This window comes from Cyanistes caeruleus, chromosome 4 (genome assembly GCF_971803275.1).
Source record: "Cyanistes caeruleus chromosome 4, bCyaCae1.hap1.1, whole genome shotgun sequence".
Taxonomy (NCBI): domain Eukaryota; kingdom Metazoa; phylum Chordata; class Aves; order Passeriformes; family Paridae; genus Cyanistes; species Cyanistes caeruleus.
The window spans coordinates 60,439,194-60,459,031 of record NC_141704.1 but is presented as its reverse complement, the minus strand read 5'-3'; the positions used below and the strand labels follow the sequence as shown (position 1 = coordinate 60,459,031).

At 42.9% G+C, this 19,838-nt stretch overlaps 1 protein-coding gene and 1 long non-coding RNA gene across 3 annotated transcripts; one reads left to right on the top strand and one right to left on the bottom strand.

Annotated features, from left to right (window-relative positions):
* Positions 1–5,635: 5,635 nt before the first annotated feature.
* LOC111923397 (uncharacterized) lies at positions 5,636–12,004 on the bottom strand. Of its 2 annotated transcripts, none has more exons than XM_023919145.2 (5): positions 11,770–12,004; positions 11,550–11,622; positions 9,235–9,846; positions 7,785–7,886; positions 5,636–7,709 (listed from the first exon to the last, which is right to left on the bottom strand). In XM_023919145.2, the coding sequence occupies exons 2-5, from the start codon at positions 11,620–11,622 to the stop codon at positions 7,354–7,356; spliced, it is 1,143 nt and encodes a 380-aa protein (XP_023774913.2). In that variant the 5' UTR covers positions 11,770–12,004; the 3' UTR covers positions 5,636–7,353. The 2 variants fall into 2 exon arrangements, with proteins under 2 accessions (XP_023774913.2, XP_086741253.1); XM_086885127.1 differs by having other exon boundaries at positions 11,876–11,954.
* LOC111923411 (uncharacterized) lies at positions 11,369–19,833 on the top strand. Its single transcript, XR_002861069.2, has 6 exons — positions 11,369–12,899; positions 13,408–13,498; positions 17,116–17,211; positions 17,667–17,771; positions 18,275–18,406; positions 19,719–19,833. It is a non-coding gene; the product is annotated as an uncharacterized LOC111923411 (long non-coding RNA).
* The last annotated feature ends 5 nt before the right edge of the window (positions 19,834–19,838 follow it).

Genomic DNA, 19,838 nt, shown 5'->3' with positions numbered 1-19,838 from the left:
GATTTTATTTCAGAGACGTCATTCATCCATTTGTCTCTCTCAGGTATTTCTAAAGTGCCACAGTCCCACTGCAGGATCTGAGCTCTGCTAGCACAACAGAAATTTACAGTATTCTACATCCCAGAGCTGGCAGCAGCATTTGGGCACCAGCTGGTAACCACACATCTGGCACGGAGCGTGCTAGGGATGCTCTGCTGGAATTAGAGTAACTAATTTGCTTTTTCCAGTAGCCTCCCAATATGACCCTAAGGGAGGAGCTAACTGGTAGAGAAGCCAGCAAGGAGGCTGCTGTCAAAGTGAACCTTCTGGTTCTTTCCTTTTTATAACTCCTCAATACCTTCTGAATTTGTCTCATAAGTTAATCATGAAGTGATTAAATCCCAGGAAGAAGAGAAGTATACCCTGTAACTTCTGCAACAGCAAAGGAAGGGTTGGTAGCCAGATTCTCCTCTTCATCTCTACGACCACAAAAAGTAAAGGGCAACTGGGCCAGGGGAAATTAATTATTTCAGTCAAGTGACACAGAATAGTCAAAACAAACAATGGCTTTGGAAAGGAACTCCAGTTATGTGCTTACATTGGTGAGCAATCCCATCCTAGCTGCTAGGGAACAGCTGTGAACCCTAAGGCCACTTTGATTTGGCATAGTTTAAAATAAATTAATAAATATATTAGAAATAAATCCATGCCAATCCTTTTAATTTATAGAGCATTGCTAAGTATACACAGCACCTCACAAAGCATGGAGAAAGGAAAACAAATACCCTGAGGGTTGATGTGAAGGGGCAGACACATCTCATGAGGAAGGGTGAGAAAACATCTGCACCTTGGCCATGTGGCAAATGGCATCTGTTTCTAGTTCCAGGGAAAGAGGATGACTGGGCTTTGGGATGCAGAACTACCCCCTGGAACCCCCCCACAATTCCAGTCCATGCCTGGCATGCGTTGGGAGGAGGTGACTGAAAAGCGCAAAGGCATCACTATGTCCAGATATCTGTAATCCAGGGGACCTAGTGTGGTCACACCTTCATCCACTCCCTTGTAGCTCAGGCCTGGAGCAGGAGCTGCATCTTGGATCGCGCCCTGACCACACCCAGGGATGCTGCCAGCACCCGTGCCCCTCTGCTGAGACGTCAGGGGAAATCGTGACTGAAGCCACAGCAGCAGCACTGGAAAGGTTTCTCCCCCAAGTAGGTGAGGGCAGAGCTGTCACTCAAGCAAGTCCCACCCTTGGCTCTCTGCTCCACCGCAGCATCCCTGCTCCTCCAAAGCCTTCTGGGGCCGAGTCTTTGGGAGAAGGGACACATCCCCATCACAGCTTGGAGAAGCTGCCCTACTGAGAAAGTCCCTACAGAGCTCTGCTGCCCGCAGCCCATCCCGCTAGAGATTGGGCTTTCCTTAAACACCTCCAATTGTCCACCTCCTCCCTGGGCAGCCCTTTCCAGCAACTAATCACTCTTCCAGTGAAGAAATTCTTCCTAATGTCCAATCTGAACATTCCCTGGCAGTCTGAGGCAGTTTCCTCTCATTCTATCCTTTGTCCCCTGGGAGCAGAGCCCAACCCCCCCCAGCTGTCCCCTCCTGTCAGGGAGGTGTGCAGAGCCAGAAGGTTCCCCCTGAGCCTCCTTTTCTCCAGGCTGAGCCCCTTTCCCAGCTCCCTCAGCTCCTCCTCATCAGATTTGTGTGCCAGACTTCTCCATCTCTGTTCCCTTCTCTGGACATGCCCCTGCCCCTCAATGTCCATCTTGCAGTGAAGGTCCCAGAACTGGACACAGGATTTGGGGTGTGGCCTCAGCATTGTCCCGTACAGGGCTGTCCTGCAGCCCCTGCTCTGCTGCGCAGCCTTCACAAGCTACCTTGCACTGCCACATTTTTCTGTTGTTTCAATTGTTCTCTTCACTTGACACTCCCCAATTATATTACAATTGTCTCTGAATACTCCCTCACATTCCACCCCCAGAAAGAAAGAGAAAGCTCTGGGGAGACCTTATTGTGGCCTTTCAGTATAAATAGTTTCCTCTCCATCTTTCATGTTGGCTCCCTTCAGATACAGCACAGGGTAAATCTTACCTGCCAATGTTTTAAGAACCCTCTGGCTTTTCAGGTGGGACATTTTCTAATGGCATCAGTGGGTTTTATTCTGCCAGCCGCTCCCGGCAAGACTGTGAGGGATGTCTGCCTGCACTGAGTGCAATGCAGTTTCCTTGAGTACCAGGTGGTGGCAGATTTGGAGTATATTAAATCAGTCCTTTCTATCTGTTTTGCAATGGAACCAAACTTCTTATGCGGGTTAAAGATGAAATTGCTACTGTTTCATACCTCTGACGCCACTTAAATGGCTTCAATTTAAAATGCAAAATCTCTACTTTCGAGTGTAATTAGTCCCTAAGCTGAAGTTATCAGCTATCAGCTGTTCTTATTCCTTTTCTGCTAAATCAAACTTTATCGACTAGACTTTTTGGGGAAGGGCTATTTATGACTGTGTCTACCTATTTAAACTAATTAAGTGCTATTGATTTAAAACATCTGTATGTGGATTTAATTCCTGTAAGGTCTGCTGTACCATGCAAAATAGCCACAGTATTAATTAGTATTTCCATAGCATTTAGGGGGGTACCAACACATTAAGTAAAACTGGGCTTTCTGAGGGAGGGTGGGCACAAAGGATGCTTGTGATAGTTTTATTTCTTGCTTTCATTCATACCAAGGAACTTCTTGGTTTTAGTTCTTTCTTCTTCAAACCAAGCAGCTAATCTGTGACTGCTGTAAAAATTTTCCTGAATGAAAAATAGAGTGACTATTATTTGAGTCTCATTGGGTTTGTGCAGCATTTCTGGTTTTTGCTCCTGTGGGCATCCCAGCATCACCACTGGAGCTTATGTTGTGCTGATACTCACCATAGCTTTTCAAGCTTTTTCCTGAGTCTGGCCTTCCCATGATAGATTCTCCATTCCTGTAAAGTGTGGTCTACCATCAGAGACAATTAAATCCTCTGCCTTAGAGAAATTCACTTTATTATTCTTCCTTGAAAAACAAGAAAATCCTCAAAACCAGGGAGTCTGCCAAGTGCAAAATGCATCTACAATATACTACCCAAACCAAAATGCATGGAGTAAAAATAAACATAGTAAATCAAGTTTTAATCCTAGTCTTAGACCCCTTTGATGCTTTTCCAATTGTTTGTTCATCACTATTTTTCAAGTGTTTCCAGGAAGCATTCATTCCAACAGCCATACTGTAAACATGCTTTATGCAATTCCTTAGTTTCCTTGGGAATGTGGTGGGCTTTCTTTTGTTCTGGAGATTTTGGAAAGCTGAAATTTGGGCCATACTGAGTTACAAAAAAGCAAAACCATGCAACAAATCATGCTAGAGCTTATTCTCTATGAAAGTGCTTCCCATTTGAGGGAATTGCATCAATGCTGCTCTAGACTTGAGAGTTGTCACAGGAAACACCGTTTCTCTTTGTATTTGCACAATATCTAAGTACAGCTGTCTCTACCCAGTTCAAGGTCCCAAAGAAGCTGCAGTTGTATAAATAAAACACAGTTGTAGATCCACACCTGCTGGGTTTTTCACATACTGCTGCTAAAATTAGACTGTACAACTGATTTTGAGAAGAAAAAGTTATTTTGGCCATAACTCCTGCTTGTTAAGAAAGAAAGAACTGTGTATAATACTCAAGCTGATGAATTTGTTATCCTCTGGTGACCATGCCATTGAGATCTTGGGCACTTGCACATTCCAAATAGCTCTGCTGACATGGAAAATCAACCACTTTGGCCTGACTTGGGTCTCAAAGATCATCTAGAACCTGCCATAGATCAGGGAAGATGAGTTGCAACACAGGCTCATCTCTGTTCTCAGTTTAAGCTGTATGTAAATGAAGGGCAAATGCACACCTCCTTCTCTTGCTGTTGTTTAAAGTTTTATAATTTGGCTCAATTTTTCAGAAAGATTAACAAGTGTAGGGGATGATTAATTAGAACCAAGGCTGCCTAAAGGAACAACAACATATCCACTCTCTGAGCTGGAATCCCTGCATAACCAACTTGATAAAAGTACTTATTCCATGACGACCTCTTGTCACAACTGAATGAGGGTTTGGAAGATGAAGCATCTCAAATTACCACAGAAGATACCCCATATACAGCTACTGAATTGTCTAAACTGAAAAGGAAATATAGCTGGGAACATGCTGAATTTATCTGGAACTGAACGTCACACTGCCATCCACAGTGCCTTATCCTCCACTGAGGAGGCACAAGCTAAGACAAAAGAAGTGATCAAGCTGGAGAATTATTTCAGTCTATGTAACCATGAGCCTGGTTTGATGGATTAGAACCTGGATCATGGGCAACTACCCTGCTAAAGCTTTTTAGGGTTTACAGGACAGAGAAAATGGTTAGGATGAGTTGGAAATGCAATTGTCACTGGATTTGCTATTTTTAAATGTTGGCATTAGCCTAGTTAAGTGCATGATAACACATTTACCTTGGCATTTCCTACTTTCCTATTTTGTCTCTTTCCTCCTTCATGAAGGAAAATAAAGGTGAGTAATCGTTTTGGATCCCAACATTTAAACTCATTTGTGTTTGAATCTCACTTTTGGGTGTGTTGAGAACCTAACTCCTTTCAACAGCTGTGGATTGAGGCAAAACTTGCTTTTTTTTTTCCTGCAGAGTACCAGAAAGTCCCAAAAGTTAACTGATGCAGAGTGGAGGTGTCTTCTCCATCACCACTAATGAATGATCATTTTCAGCCCTAAAAATTTTGGGCTGAAGACCTTTGTAACTTTTAGAATATAATTAATTACTATCTTATATGCAACCACATCACAAAAACCATGATGTAACTTAGCTGAAATAATTATCCTTGCCTTACATGATTAAGAAATCAGGATCCAATCCAGACTAACAAGGCTAAAAACCTTAAAAGACTGCTGGGCCACCAGCCACATCAATCTTTAAATTCATGGATCCATATTAAGACCTCCTAAATGCCATCCAGGATTAATATTTCATATTGGCTGTCTCTTTTTCTAGAGTTATCTTGCCATAATAAATTGTGTGATTAAGATGTAATATGGGGTTATACATTACTTTTTTTATTATTCTACTTGCTGACCTCCACACAGCTACCAGCTTCAGGAACTTCCATTCACAACAGAAATACCTCAATTATCTGCCTGAGTGCACAATTTCTTCAGGTGCACTTTAACCAGCAAACTTTTTCAAAATTCTCTCCTGCTGCCAGCTTAGTAACAACTTCATGAGTTCTTTTCCTTTTCTCTGATGAAAGAAAATGCTTCTGAAAATCAACAGGTTATAGCAAAATTGGACACATTAGTGCCAGTTTTAGAGATCTGGAATTCCAGTTTCTTCTCAAAAAAACTGCCCTCAATTTCCTGTGTTTTCAGATCATTATTTCTTATACTAGTACCATACTGTTGTTGTTATTATTATTCAAAGACAAGAAAATGAAGCCAGGACACCTTCAGATTTGTGATCAGCAGAGAAAGGGAAAACCCAGACAAAAGCTGCCAGGACCAACAACTCTGGCAGGCCTTGGACTCCCAGGGCCCACATCTATGTAGTATTTTAGGAAGGACAAAAACTCACCAAAGATTCACTTCTAACAGGAGTAGAACATTTTAATAATAAACACCATAAACCAAACTGAAAAACAAACTTTAATCACAGATTTCATGAGGAGATTCTACTTTATGCAGAATGACATTAAAGATCAAAAAAAGTTATGAACAGTACTCCTCAGTTTCCATGGAACAGTAGTAACTCTTATTGAAGCTCTGAAGCCTGGAGGCACAGGTTTCTAAAATGCTCAACTAATGGAAATTACACCTCAATGATACCAGCACAAGATCACATTGAAAGGATGCCCTTTAAAGCCTCTTGATTTGGCTTAAATCAATATCCTGATGAGTCAAGACTAATCAAAAATCCCACATAGTAGAAACAAGTGTGTGATTTTCACAGTCTGTAGTCACACAGCAGGAGTGACATACCTTGCCCCACAGTTTTAGCTTTAAGACAGAATGTCACATACTGTCAACAAGAAGATGATTTGTTAAGAGAACCAGTGTTTCCTGTCCCAAAATCTAAACCTTATTTTATTTTATTAATTACTAGAAGTGCAATCCTTTTAACAAGGTAGCATAAGAAACACAACTACAAGCCACAAAATGAACCATGCACAAACACAGAATCAGTTCAAGAGAAAGACTTCTTGGCAAAGATACAAGCCCCTAAGTTTCTTTATCCCAGTTCAAAGGTAAAGGAAGTTTTTTTGCTCTTTTGAAGCTTAAAGGTTCTGAGACTGCCCAAGTCTGTCGCTGACAGAACAAAGTAGACCACATCAACATGTTTTAAAACTCTGCACTTTTCAACCCTGACAGGCCCAATGTCAGGGAAAAAAAAAAAATAAAAAATAATAATAATAAAAAAATAATTGTTTCGTCTGCTGTTTTCACAAGATGTAACACCTGAGCTTCTCAGTGTTCATTATTTACCCCACTCCTACCCCTAACTAATATGTAACAGCCAAAACCATGTAATAATCCAAATAGGATATGACAAGAGTATCTAAACCCAGGCTCAACTGAGTTCACCATTGATCAAAAGAACAAGTGCCCTATAAAACAATTTGGCTTTTCCTCATGAACTCTTGGTAAGCAAGGTAGACTTGAAAGGTGGTACTTTGTTGAGGGATTTTTAGTTTGCGTTTTCAGTTGTTCATTTGGAGGGGGATTTTTTTGGAGGTGGGGAAGGGGTTGTTTGTTTTAAACAAGAAGCAGAAAGTATTTTTTTTCTATTTTCAGCAGTGGTGCTGGCCTGAGAATCAGCTAAGTCAAGGACACCTAATTTAAAGACTTCCTAAAGGAAGGAAGCTTTTTCAAACAGACACTGGGAATAGGGGTGCTGTTAAACTGAACATCGTTACATAAGCATCTTGCTTCCCTCTATATAAATCAGACTTAACAGGAGATACTTAAATCATCCCTAAGGAGTTTATCATTAGTTTCAACTCATTTAGGAAAGCACATTTTGAAATTGAATTGCCCAAGCACATGCTGAAAGCCAAATCAGGTAAAAAAATACACTCAAGTTTGATGCATTATCTTGTATATGAATGTCACACTTCACTGCATGCCAGTGATAAAGATCTCTTGAGCTGCCACTCCTGGCCAAAATCCCTGCAAGCTACAGGGCAGGTATTTGATCAACTCCTGGTTGCTGATGCATCTGAGGGTACAGTCAGCACCTTCACAAGTACAACAACTGCTACACCACAGCCCCAGAGGTCACCTGCCCCTAACAAAACAGTCCAGAACAGTCACACACGTTTACACTGAACATGTTCCCAGCACAATGCTGAGCAATCTGCGGAAGTCACAGGATCTTGACACATTGGAAGCTGAGGCGCAGGCACAGCTCCAGAGGTAGATAAAAGGGATAAGGCACTGGCACCTTCACAGGAGAGGAGACTGCTGGGATTAAGAAGGGGGGAAGAAATGGTTGCTGCAGCAGCTGCCTGCTGTCCTAGCAGGAGTCCTAAGCTGTAAACGTTGGAATTCAGGAGAGCATTGCCTGGGAGCAGCATATTCAGTTGCTTCTGAATTTCCTGAAGCACTTGCAGCTGACTTTGCTGATTCAGGAGAAGCATATCCATATTTTCCCTCATTTTCTTCACTGTACAAAGAGAAGGGACTGTTAATGCCTGCTATGTAAATACATGAGGCAGTTTAGAAGTATTTTTGTACTTACTCTCTTCAGAAAAAACATTCCAGTGATTCACCTCACTTTCCTCTGCACCACACCTTTGCTCTCCTTTTTGATGCAGAGATGTAAATTCAGGTTGGTTTGCATCTAAAAGGAAGACACTGCAAGTCAAGAATTGCAAGGTCCGTATTCTAAACATGGCAGCTCAGCAACAACCACCCACATGTTAAAATTCAAACCAGAGAATAGGCAGATACAGAGGTTTTGGATTTTTTTCTTTTTTTTTAGGGGGTGGGTGGGGTGGTGCACAGGGAAAGGAAGAAGCAAATCTTCCTTTTAACAAGGGATCTGTTAAGGAAAAGGACAGTTGAAATTTAGTAAAAATAGGTTTGTATTTGCATGCTTTCTTTAGAAGCTGATACAGTGTTAGATTAATCTGATACTACTCAGTGTCCAACGGACAGGGCAAAAATGAGACTTTTCTTCAGTAACTATAAACTCATCTTGTAAAACCTATGAAGAAAAAACAAGCTTTAGGAGTGTAAGGTTCCATTCTTAGGGTTCCTAGGCCACCTCTCTGTATATATGGACTGAGAGGCCTCAAACCCTACATTAAGAATTCAGTTTTGCCATTCTGTCACAATTATAACTTCATCATTATTCCCATTGTTAAGGTGAAAGGCTCTTCTTTTTTTATCCCAGAAGAAACAAAAAAAACAAACTACAAAAACCAAAGAAAAACCTCACACACAAAACACCTGCTTCCCATGCCAACACCCCCAATAATTCTGTGGGTGTCTAGGCAAGACCCAAGATGAAAATTTAAAACATTTTATATATAAAAGGGACAAAGTGACTGCCCATGTAAAGGTACAACAACAGGGAAAAACACCCCACAATGCCAGTTTTTATCCCTGAGTTTCAGGTCATTACTAGAGCATAAAATACTGCAAAATCCTGAAAACTCCCTGCTTGAAACAAGCCCTTTGATAGCCTTTGTTGTGCTAAGAATATTCCAGAAACTTCCCACTACAGACAAGAAGCTAGGATTCAGTATCTACACTGAACAAAAATTAGCTGCTAGGGATGACTAAGGCACTGTTCACTGCCTTTTGCAGGTCAAAATTCCTTGCATCTCCCTAAGGTTAGCATTTTGGTGACTGAGCATTTGAAGATCTAAGGCTAGACATGAGGCAACACTATGAAGCAGGAATTAGTGAGATCTGAGAGCTCTGGGGAATCTAAGGTGCCAGGCAACCTTCGTGGTAACACCTAAACTTCAGCTTTTTCAAGTAACTTCCTCAGACAGCAGAGATAAATGCATTATATTAGCGATGGGGGAAAAAAAAAGGTAACAAAATCAAATCAATCAACCCCAAGCACTCATACCCACAGCAAAGAGGGAGAATTGTTTAGGAAGAAACAGAGACCAGAATATTTCATTAATCCCCTGAGATTCTGTATAACTTGAAATAAACACAATTAATCCAGTTACCTGCTTTGTGTTCACTGGGTCTCTCTCTTAGATGCTGGTGTCTGATGAAGTTTGAGCTCACATTGAAGCTACTTCCACGCTCTGAAAGCCTACAGGGTTTCTCATCTGTATGGACTCTCTGATGCTGCAGCAGAGCTGTGTTCCCACTGAAGTCCTTTCTGCACATGGTGCAGGAAAAGGTCTTCTTTTTCAGGTGGGTTTTGTGGTGAGCAAGGAGGCTTGAGGCACGGCCGAAGGTTTTCTCACATTCCTTGCATTTGTAAGGCCTCTCCCCTGTATGGACTCTCTGGTGAACCACCAGGTTGGCCTTCCTACTGAAGCTCTTACCACATTCTGCACACACAAACACTTTTTCTCTTGTGTGGATTTGCAGGTGGGTCAGGAACCTGCAGCGCCCCTTGAAGCCCTTCCCGCACTCTGGACACTTGAAGGGTTTCTCTTCCCAGTGCAGTTTCTGACCATCAGCACCAAGGGCAAGTTTCCTGGAGTCTCTTTTTTTATGAGGATAATCATCACAGGCTGCCCCCCTCTCTGGGCTCTGGGCTTCACAAACCTCAGGCAGCTCTTCTTGCTTAAGGTCTTCAGGGAAGCCTTTCTCCTCCTTGTTGTCCCCTGATGGAGTAAGAGACCCATCTCAACCCTCCTCTTTCCCTGAGTCAGACAAGCTGCTCCTTGTAAAATAACTCAATTTCTTAGGCCTACATTCAGCTTACACCAGATTCCCTTTTCCCAAAGAGGAATGGAAATTCTAAAGACTCAGAGAAGAAGGGGGAGAAAAGTGGCAAAGGGAAAAAGAGAAAGAAAAGTTCCTCTTCTCTTCCTTCCTCTCCCCATGTCCTTGTACTTCTCTTCAGAGAATCACTACCAAGAAGAAGAAGGAAAGGAACATGCTGAAGCATCTCACCCATCCCAAATGTCTACTTTTAGCTATTTGCTCCCACAGACTTAGCTCAAAAGCTTTCCAGCCTGCTAAATTATCATTAACACTCTGTTTCAAAGCTGGGCATTTGGGTAGGGATCTTTCAGCACAGCAGAGCCCATGTAACTCTCACTAGGCAAGACCAGCAGGAAGATTTTGGTTGTTTCTCACTTCGTATTTACAAAAAAAAATACATTAAATTATGTCTTTTGTAGGTTGGCTTACCAGTTTTTTTTTCTCTGTCATAATATTTGTAATAGCTGTATATTTATGCATCAGAAGTCAAAGGGCTCTTTATTGAAAAATCAGCTAATTCCCAATTAACTATTACGATCTCTTTTCACAGACAGATCCAACACATTTACTTTCCTTGCAATGACAAGCTAAATTAATTGCATTCTGAAGAAACTCATTCAACAAAACATGCAAACATGTTGAATTTCTAAAGGTGAATGTTTAGCATGTTCAATTCTTTCTTTCTTAAAGAAAGCAACCTGTTTATTTCACAAGTGTATATGCACCACCACACACCCCATAGTAAGCTCTAGGTATCTTACCCAGATGGGTAGATCTTATATTTACAGCTGTTCAGCATTAACAGGATTATAAGGATCACCTAATAAACACTTAGCCAAAGCTGATTTTTGCAAGCAACTTCAGGTGTTTACTATTAATTCAATCAGAAGATTTAGCAATTCGCATCTCTGATCTAGCATTAAAATAGTACTCACACATTTAACACAAAAAAAGTTTGTTTAATCCACGAACAAAACCAAACCAGGCTTTCTACATTCAAGATAAAACTCTGCAGGGCAATTTCAGCCCTACCTTTATGATACAAAGGAATAAAATTCTTAAGTAACATGCCCTTGAAGAGGCAAAATGCTCTGTCAATATGGACACAGCTACCAACATCTAAACAGCAGCAATAAAATAAGCAAACTTGCTGACAGCGGGAGCCCTCTCTCTTACATCAAGGAATTACACCCCAGAGGGAGCTTTCTTCCAGAAGGAGGAAGAAGGCTCTCCCTGGCAGGAGCACCCATGCCTCACGCTACAACCAGGAGGCTGGTATTTCCCGACAGCCTTGCAGGTCTGACAGTGACAGGGAACCACAGAATCCTCCATTCCCACCCACACCCAGAGCTGGGCACTCACACACTTTAGATGCAGCTCCACAACTCCCTTACACCCTCCTCGCCTGTGAAAAACCCTGGAAAAGGGACGTGTGCTGGCTGCCTGTCGCTCCTAATGAACGGCGTTATCTTACTTTAGCAGAGGTGCTGGAAAACCGCAGCAGAAAGAAACCCAGAACGCCACTGCGTTACCTCGGCCTGGCATGGGGATGGAATTCCGCTTCCCCCCGGAACTTAACTAGCAAGAGTTTACATCTCACCTGGATATCCTACAGCACCCCTCCTCCCGGGGCTCTGGAGAAGGGAAAATACAGACCCCATTGCTGGCTCCATCTAGAAGAGGAAAGGACAAGGAACGTGGAACCTTTTTCCAGCAGACAGGAGCAGAAAGGGAGGGACGGACGCTGGTACAGGACACTTCGGCAGTCCCATGCCCTGACACCGAGCCCCCCGGGACAGAGGACAACCCTCCACAAACACCTGAAGCTGGGTGAGTCGTTCTCCCAGAAACCAGCGTAATCGGAAGCGCCTGCTCCTAAGCTGTCTCCCTGGGAAGCACCGAGCAGCCCTCGGGCTACGGGCCCACCTCACACTCCTCAGCTCTCATCGTGGTTCCTGCTCTCGCTTAATTCGCGCTTTAATCCCGGGCGGCTCCGCCCTGGCCCGGGCCGGCTCCGGGCCCCGCTCCCGCGCCTGCTCTGCCGGGCCTTCGCTTGGCCCCGGCCCCGCTGCTGCTCCCGGTGCCGCTGGCGCTTCCCGGCCCATCCCAGCGCTCCTGCTTAGGGCCGAGCCCCGGCCGGGGAGGGTCAGGGCTGCTCCCCACAGCCCGCGGGCGGCGGGAGCGCCCGGCGCTCCTCAGGTTCGCCCTTCGGCACCGACACCCCCTGGAAATCCGGCGGGAGCTCTTCCTCCGCCGCCCTGCGCGACTCCATCCCCGGGAAAGGACAGGGCTGAGCTGGCAGAGAGTGCAGCTCGGCGAGGTGAGGCCGGAATGGGTCATCGTCCGACCCCCCTGCTCAAGCAGCGTCATCCCAGAACACGCGGCACAGGATAGCGCCCGGATGGTTCTGGAATAGCTCCAGTGAGGGAGACTCCACACCCTCTCTGTGCAATCTGATGGCACAAAGATGTTCTGCCTCGTGTTCAGGTGGAACTTCTGGCCGTCAGTTCCTGCCCATTCCTCTGGTGCCGTTCCTACCATAAGCAGCGAAGCTAATATCTTCCCAGTATGATCAAAAAGTATGAGAATGGTGTCAGAGAGGTATCGAAGTCTCCATCCTTCCAAGTTTTTAAGACCTCTCTTGACAAACCTCTGAGCAACCTTTTCTGAACTCCATATTGAGTGGAAATTCCATATTGCCTTGAGTAGGAGTTAGGACCAGAAGCCTCCTGACTGTTTTTGTTAGTCTGTGAAACAAAATGGGAACACCTCACCTGATGGCTATAGTAAATCCATTATCAAAGTATCTTGGGAACCTCTGCAAAATAAACTTGTAGAAAACGTTGTCCAGACTAATTCTGTGAGCGGAGAGAAGCTACTGCAGTGATCCACTAAACCTGTGCTGACACAGCACCAGCCTGATCCTGGTGCACGATCTGAATCCCAGAGGGTAATTGCCCAGACCTGGAAAGGGATGTAATAGATCAGGGACTATTGCTGGAAATGCTGTGGACTAGAGAAAATCCTGACTGATTGTCAGGAATACCAGGAAGGTGGTATCTTTGGCTTCCAGGGGAAAATGAATATTCTCAAAAGGTGACATAACAGATTTAAAGGAGAAAAAGGAGATGGAAGGCTGGGAAACCTCATCCCCTATTCCTCCCCCAACAAGCTGGGTGCAATTTCTGATAAATCCCCAAAACAGGCTACGGAAACTAGGATGCAGGGCAGAATGGAGAAACAACAGTTTTGAACAAACCCCAGTACCTTTGTTAATTCCCTGTAAATCATTATCATCTTGCCCAGCAAAACAGCAGTTCTAATTTGCGCCCCTCTATTCTAAAACCTACATGTTAGGGACAAAACTGCAGCTATCTGTAGGTAAGAAAACAAGTCTAGAGACTTTTTTACTATTATTATTTTTTTTTAATTTCTTTTATTATTATTATTATCTCAAGCCTAGGGACCAGAGAGACATCAGTGCCTCAAGCCAGAGAGACATTATAAATTCAAGCAGCATGGCTACTGACTGCTTTGTCCCCATATGGGGTAAGTAAAACCAAAATACTGTTAGTACAGGTTTTTTTCCACTTTCTCAAGCTGCACATTGGGCACCAGAATATTTGTCTTGGTTTGAGACAAAAATGGAAATATCCAAAAGATGTCTCCTCTGAAAAAGCAGATTCTGGCTAGCCACTCTCCCAGCCAGTTCTGGAAAGATTTCCTTGGAGCAGAAAAAACCTCTTTATTTAACAAAGCAAAGTATTCACAAGCATGAAAAAATGAATTATATTAAACAATAAAACCTCTCGCTGTTCTGAAGAGATGGCAAATTCAGTCATTCTGTGGGTGTGGCTCTGTCTCCCCGAGTCCGGAGCCAGCCTCTGGGCCGTGTCTGTGGGACAAGGGTCTCCCAGGCCATGGTCTGGTGTCTCAGACAGGAGAAGACCTGAATAGTGCCAGAAGAAGCCACAGTCCTGGGAAACTTTTGTCCTGGCTAATGAACAAGAAGCTAGCTTAAAAGGAAGGAAAAGCTCTCTCTTTCCTCTTCCCTGCTGCAGGGCTGAGAGCTGGGAATAAACAAGAGAGCTAAGAAGAAAAACTGAAAGCCTTATAGCTGTGGTTTTTTAAACACAGGTGGTGAAAAATTTTACCACTTTTCCTTGTTTAAAGCTACAGTACCCATTTCTGGACAAAAAACCAGACAATGGGGATACTGGACCATACAGTCACCCCAGGACACAGATCTAGCCACCCCAAAGAGGAGCATAAACCTTCTCTTGTGATGGGGGATGGTGCAGTGCTAGCCCAAGAGGCTGAGCATCATCAGAGAAATAGAGAATGGCTTGAGTTGCAAGGGACCTTAAAGACCATTTCATTCCAATCCTCCTCCCATGAGCAGGGACAACTTTCACTATCCCAGGTTGCTCAGAGCCCCATCCACATGGCCTGGAACACTTCCAGGGATGGGGCATCCACAGCTTTTCTGGGAAACCTGTGCCAGAGCCTCCCCACCCTTTCATTCAGGGAAGAATTTCTTCCCAATATCCAATCTAACCCTGCCCTCTGTCAGTGTGAAGCCATTGCCCCTTGTCCTGTCACTCCAGGCCCTTGTCAAGTGTCTCCATGTTTCCTGTGGGTTCCCTTCAGGTACTGGAAGGCCACAGTGAGGTCACCCCATAGCTTCTCTCCTCCAGGCTGAACAATCCCAATTCTCTCAGTGTTTTCTTGTAGGAGAGGTGCTCTAAATTTGTTTAGGGCACATTAAATATCTGGGTATTAACAGATTCTGGGGACTCTTAGGGATAAGAAACTTCTAAGGCAACAAGACCTCTGGGCCAGTGCTGGCTTTCCAGCTGCGTCCTTTTGGCTTGTTGCAGTTGTCAATAAAGGATTGTGGAGGTATTTTCCAGTTCCAGAAGCTCTCCTTCGCTGTGCCAGCTCTTTTCTTCCCTGTAGGATCATGGCTGTTCCTTTCAGACCTTCTTTCTGTTCATGCACACACCAGGGCCATAGTGCAACTCTTTGATAGCGATATCCTGCAGCTGAGGGCACAGGCTCAAGTCCCATGTGCTTTCAGTAGTAGCCACTCCTTGGTGCTGCTCTAAACCAAGGCGATCATTTTGTTTAACTTCTGGTTTTCAGGCCATTTCCCCATATATGTCAGGATTAATTTTGGTTTGGGAAGAGCTGGACTCCATGATCCTTGCAGGTCCCTCCCAGCTCAGGATATTATGTGATTCAATGATGTGACCTTGTTTTATGGCGGTCTTAGGTGCTGCTCTTTGGTTGAGCTTTTCCCTTTCTGCAGTTGTGTGCTTTGGTGGATAGAGGTATCCCATCCACAGTAACAGCCAGTATCTTGTAATAAAACAGGGTTATTTTCCCCGGACTTCCTAGTCTATGATGTAGATGGGAATGAGCTTGTTGCATTAGATGCTGTTGATTGTCAATAGACCTTTATGCAGCATCCTAATAAATCGCATTCTAGCAAGGTCTAGTCTTCCTTGCAGGGAAAAATGGAAGCCTGGATTTACTAGCTTCAACATATTGGAAGTTGGTGAAAGCATTAATATTCCTACTATCTAAATTAATCTGGCCTATAGATACTGAAGTGGTAACTGTCATAGACAAATTAATTAAGAAATGGATTATTTTCTTGGCCCAGCAGAGCTTTAACTGTGTGGCACGGTAGCTTGTAAAACCACCAGGTAACAGAAGATTGTGAAGAGTTTTCTCATTCATCCCTCAAGTTCACTAAAGAAAGCAATACCTCTTCATGCAAAAATAGTGTGTCCTGTTGTAATACATGAGTAGGTTAGAACACATTGCTGTGGCATTTTATCATTTCAAATTCTTGAGTTTGGGACACTAATAATATTAATTTATATAAAATCCTTTCAAGACTGTATCTCAAATTAGACAAGTCCATCTTAGATGTCCATGCAAGTATTTTTAATTTGAAAGACATCATTTTCACTAACTTAGTAGGAAAGTTAGGTTTCAATTTAAGAGGAGTATTCTGAGTTCTAACTAGCCCCGTTCCCTGCACTGCTCACTCTCTTCCCAACTTTAGGTCTTGGTTTTAAAGAGCCTACTCTCTATCCCAGCATTCACATCCTTAATGAGTCTGTTGAATCCTTTTATCTGGGATTACACATCATATAATTTTCCAGGTTAACACTGAATTGCAAATAAGTATTGTGATTTTCTGTCAGGTTTTGCATTAATTTCATAGTGTTGTTGCCTCAGCTTATTCATGAGAATGATCATGTAAGATAAAAACCTTTAGAAGTGCAGACTGTATGCCATCTCCAACTCCTCTGCTTTTAACAGTGCCTCTCACTCTATTGTAAGAGAAAATTTGATGTGACATAATTTGCCTTTGGAATTCCACTATTATTCTTTTCAACTTTTCAACTGCTGAGTATTGTTCTTGTACTGAAGTCAGACTCACTAAAAATAGTTCCCATGTTCTTGTTCTCTTGTATTTCCTGTCTTCCCCAATCTTGTCCATCTTTCCTGAGCTCTTGTCTTGGGTTGCAATGCAAGATGTAACCAGAAGTATGTATGTTATTACCATCTGTTAAAACCAGGTGGGGCAGTGTTCTTTATCTCTTCCATGACCCATCCTCCCTCCAGGGAGATATCAGCTGTTAATGGGCCATTAAGTCTTATTACAGGACTGATAAAATTACATCATCCCATTTTGAGATGCTCCATCCAGAGGGAGGAGCCAAGCATTCCTACCTGAATATAATTGGAGACTTGGAACACTGTAATCAGCCTTTTTCCACTGTATTCCCAGAGGAAAACAGGACCCATCTACATCACCACTAGATCTTTAGAGGAAAACTACACCCTTCTACAGGACTACTGCTTCAACAGAAGCACATCTGTCACTCCAGGAGGACTGCAGCCACCATTTAATCAGACTGCTACCAACCCTGAACAACAGGGTGTCAGGTTGTATTCTGTCAGTGGGTTTTGTTGTTGTTGTTTTCTTGTACTACTGCATTTAAATTTTAATTTTCCTAGTAAAGAACTGTTATTCCTATTCCCATGTCTTTGCCTGAGAGCCCCTTGATTTCAAGATTATAATAATTCAAAGTGTGGTGGGGTGGTTTACATTTTTCCATTTCAAGGAAGGTTTCTACCTTCTTTAGCAGACACCTGCCTTCTCAAACCAAGACAGCTCTCCAGGATATCTACCAGCCTACCTCAGCATGCTCCACCCTACAGGTGACATTAAAAAATCTAAAGTAAGTACTCTGTAACCTTTTCTCTGTCTGCTCTGAGTTCTTACCCTTTTGATGCTGGTCTAGTGTTTATTACATAATTTATGCTAATCTTTCCAGCAAAGACACAGATTTTTTGGGGTTTCTTTTTCTGTTGCCTTCCAGTCAGTAATATATAGAATGCTTTTGGACTGTTCTATGTTCCAGTTACTTTGTTGCTTGGCTGTGCTTTTTTTTTAAATTTATTTTTTAAGCTACATTATTTTATATAATCTGACCTACTTGTCACCTCCTGTGTCATTCCTGTTCATTATTTCAGACCAGTAGGGAAATACGTGGCTTGTCAGATTTACTCTGTATCTTTACTATCCTAATCTTTTCTTTTTTCCTTTCTCTAGCTGGAGACAGTACATTATTTAGTAGTTTCTTAAAGGACATTATTTAGTAGTTTCTTAAAGCTGACATTGCTCTTTTCCCAGACCAATTGTCACATCAGACTCAGATGGGAGGGGAGTAACAAAATGTGCTAAAATGCTCAATAATCATGGCTTGTGAAGAGAGGACACAATTTCCCCTTAAACTCGGTAAACACAGTCACTGTTAAACAAGTTAATGCTGTTCACACTTTCAAGTAGCCAGTTTTATTTATTACTCTACAATTATGTTTTTACTGTCTGTAGTTGTAAATATTTCATTTGTTCCTCAAGTCCCACGATGTCTCAATTTTTAAAAGCCTGAGGCAAAGAGAGATATACATTTAAATTCACCTGCCTCTCTCTGCAAGATTGTGCCATACTATAAATTTTCTATTAGTTTCTGGCCAAAACCTAACTGTCAGAGGCACTGGAATACTTGCCTGAATTTTGGGGGCATCTTGCACAGCAAATACTCAGTGACAAATGACAGTAGCAAAGGAGCTGTGTTATCAGTAGCAAAACATCAGTCTTTGTGTGCCTCAAATCTAGCCTATTTACTGATCCAAATACAGTTAAAGCCTCTTTCTACAAACATTTCTGCTGGCATTTTCACCAGCCCTTATTTCTCTGGCCAGTGTTATTTGTTTAATCCAGTGTTTCATTTCTTGCAGCAGCTTTCCCAGGTTAAGCCAGCGGTTCTCAAGAGTTTGTATTCTCTGGAGTGGTTATGAGTCCCAGTTGGAGAGGAGGAGCTTGCAGGGAGAACTGAATCAGAAATAAGAGAAGTCAGGGCACAAGCAGAGGTGGGAATTCCTGTTTGAAAGTCCTCTACAAAGCTCTCTTCATACCCTGTTTAGGGAAAACTGGGAAAAGATGGATCACATTGGCAGCTCCAGAGCTATTCCCTTGATCCCCTCTTGCCTAATCTTCTTTTATAGAAGAAGCATTTCTTTGCTGTGTACTTTTGCATCTAGGGCTGGATGTTATCTGCTGCTTCCCTGAAAGGAGCAAGTCACCTCTGAGACTGCAGTGCAGGCAGCTGCAGAAATTTGTATCACCAGGGCACCTGTGGCAAGAGAAGTAGATGTGTGTGTGGCCCTCTACTGGCTCTGGACGGGCTCTGGGTTAATTCAGCTTCCTTTGCTGTGGTATCCATTCCATAGGTAGGGCATGAGTCCAGAAATCCAATTTATTGCTGTTCCACAGCACATTTCATAGCCAAATAACCCTGGGAGTTATGAAGTGGGACCTGTGGGCTCAGTTCTTAATGAACACCATTTGTCCTTAACTGAGGGAGGTGGGGAAAATTGAAAATTGGTTGGAATGCATTCCCTTGAGACCTGGTGCTTATTCTGTCGTGTGACCTACAGTGTATCAGCTAAGGACTTATCCTACTTTATCATTTTCCTCTGCCCCTATTTTTGCTTCCCTTTAAAAATCAAGATTAATGCAACTTTCCTCATTTATTTCATTCATTATTTGCCTTGATAATACTGGGCAATTAGAATGTCAGAAGAAAAGGTTTAAATATTGAAGTCTGCAGGTTGACCTTAAAATCTATTCCTTGCAAAGAATTCAAACATTCTTGCTGATGGCTGTAATTCATTGATACGTCTTAATGGAAAATTAATTTTTTTTTTCCTCCTCCATAAAGATCACATTTACATATAAAAAAGTGGAAGACGATATTTTAAGAAAAGATTTGCTAACAAAATGAAAATTAAATCTTTGATGTTTGCCCTGGGTTTCAGGATTGGAAATAATTTTCATTAAGCAGAGGGTCATGATAATGCTGTGTCTTTTCCTCTCACTGAAGTCTGCTATATTGCAAGGAAGTGAGAGATAATTACTAGACTCTACTTACTCTTGCTTGACAGAAAACTAACGTAATGAGGTAAGGTCTCTATACTGAAAAATTTGGAGTAATATAGTCAGGTACAAATGGGATGTTGTTCAGGGAAGTTGGCTGGGTTACTTCCAATTTTCCTTTACTACAGATCTGTCCCTGTGAGTTTCCAACCAGGACACTCATCACAACAGGACCTCCCAGTCTTCTGTATGGCAGCTAAAAGTCTCACTATCGCAGCCTTTACAGTCTGGGTTTCCCTCCTGTAGGTGGGGCTGCCGTTCCACCAACAGCTGTGCTGCAGAGGTGGGCAGATGTGCTGGATATGCTCAACTGCGAAGGCCAGCAAGTAACCTCCTCCTCCAGCAAACCAAACAATGCAAAGTGAC

Bases quoted from the DNA above. Each gene is read 5' to 3' on its own strand.
- LOC111923397 (XM_086885127.1), bottom strand. From the start codon at position 11,896: ATGAGAGCTGAGGAGTGTGAG. The intron at 7,887-9,234 runs GTAACTGGATTA...TCTTCCTTTTAG, and splicing joins ACCCAGTGAACACAAAGCAG to ATGCAAACCAACCTGAATTT. The intron at 7,710-7,784 runs GTAAGTACAAAA...CTCTTTGTACAG, and splicing joins GAATGTTTTTTCTGAAGAGA to TGAAGAAAATGAGGGAAAAT.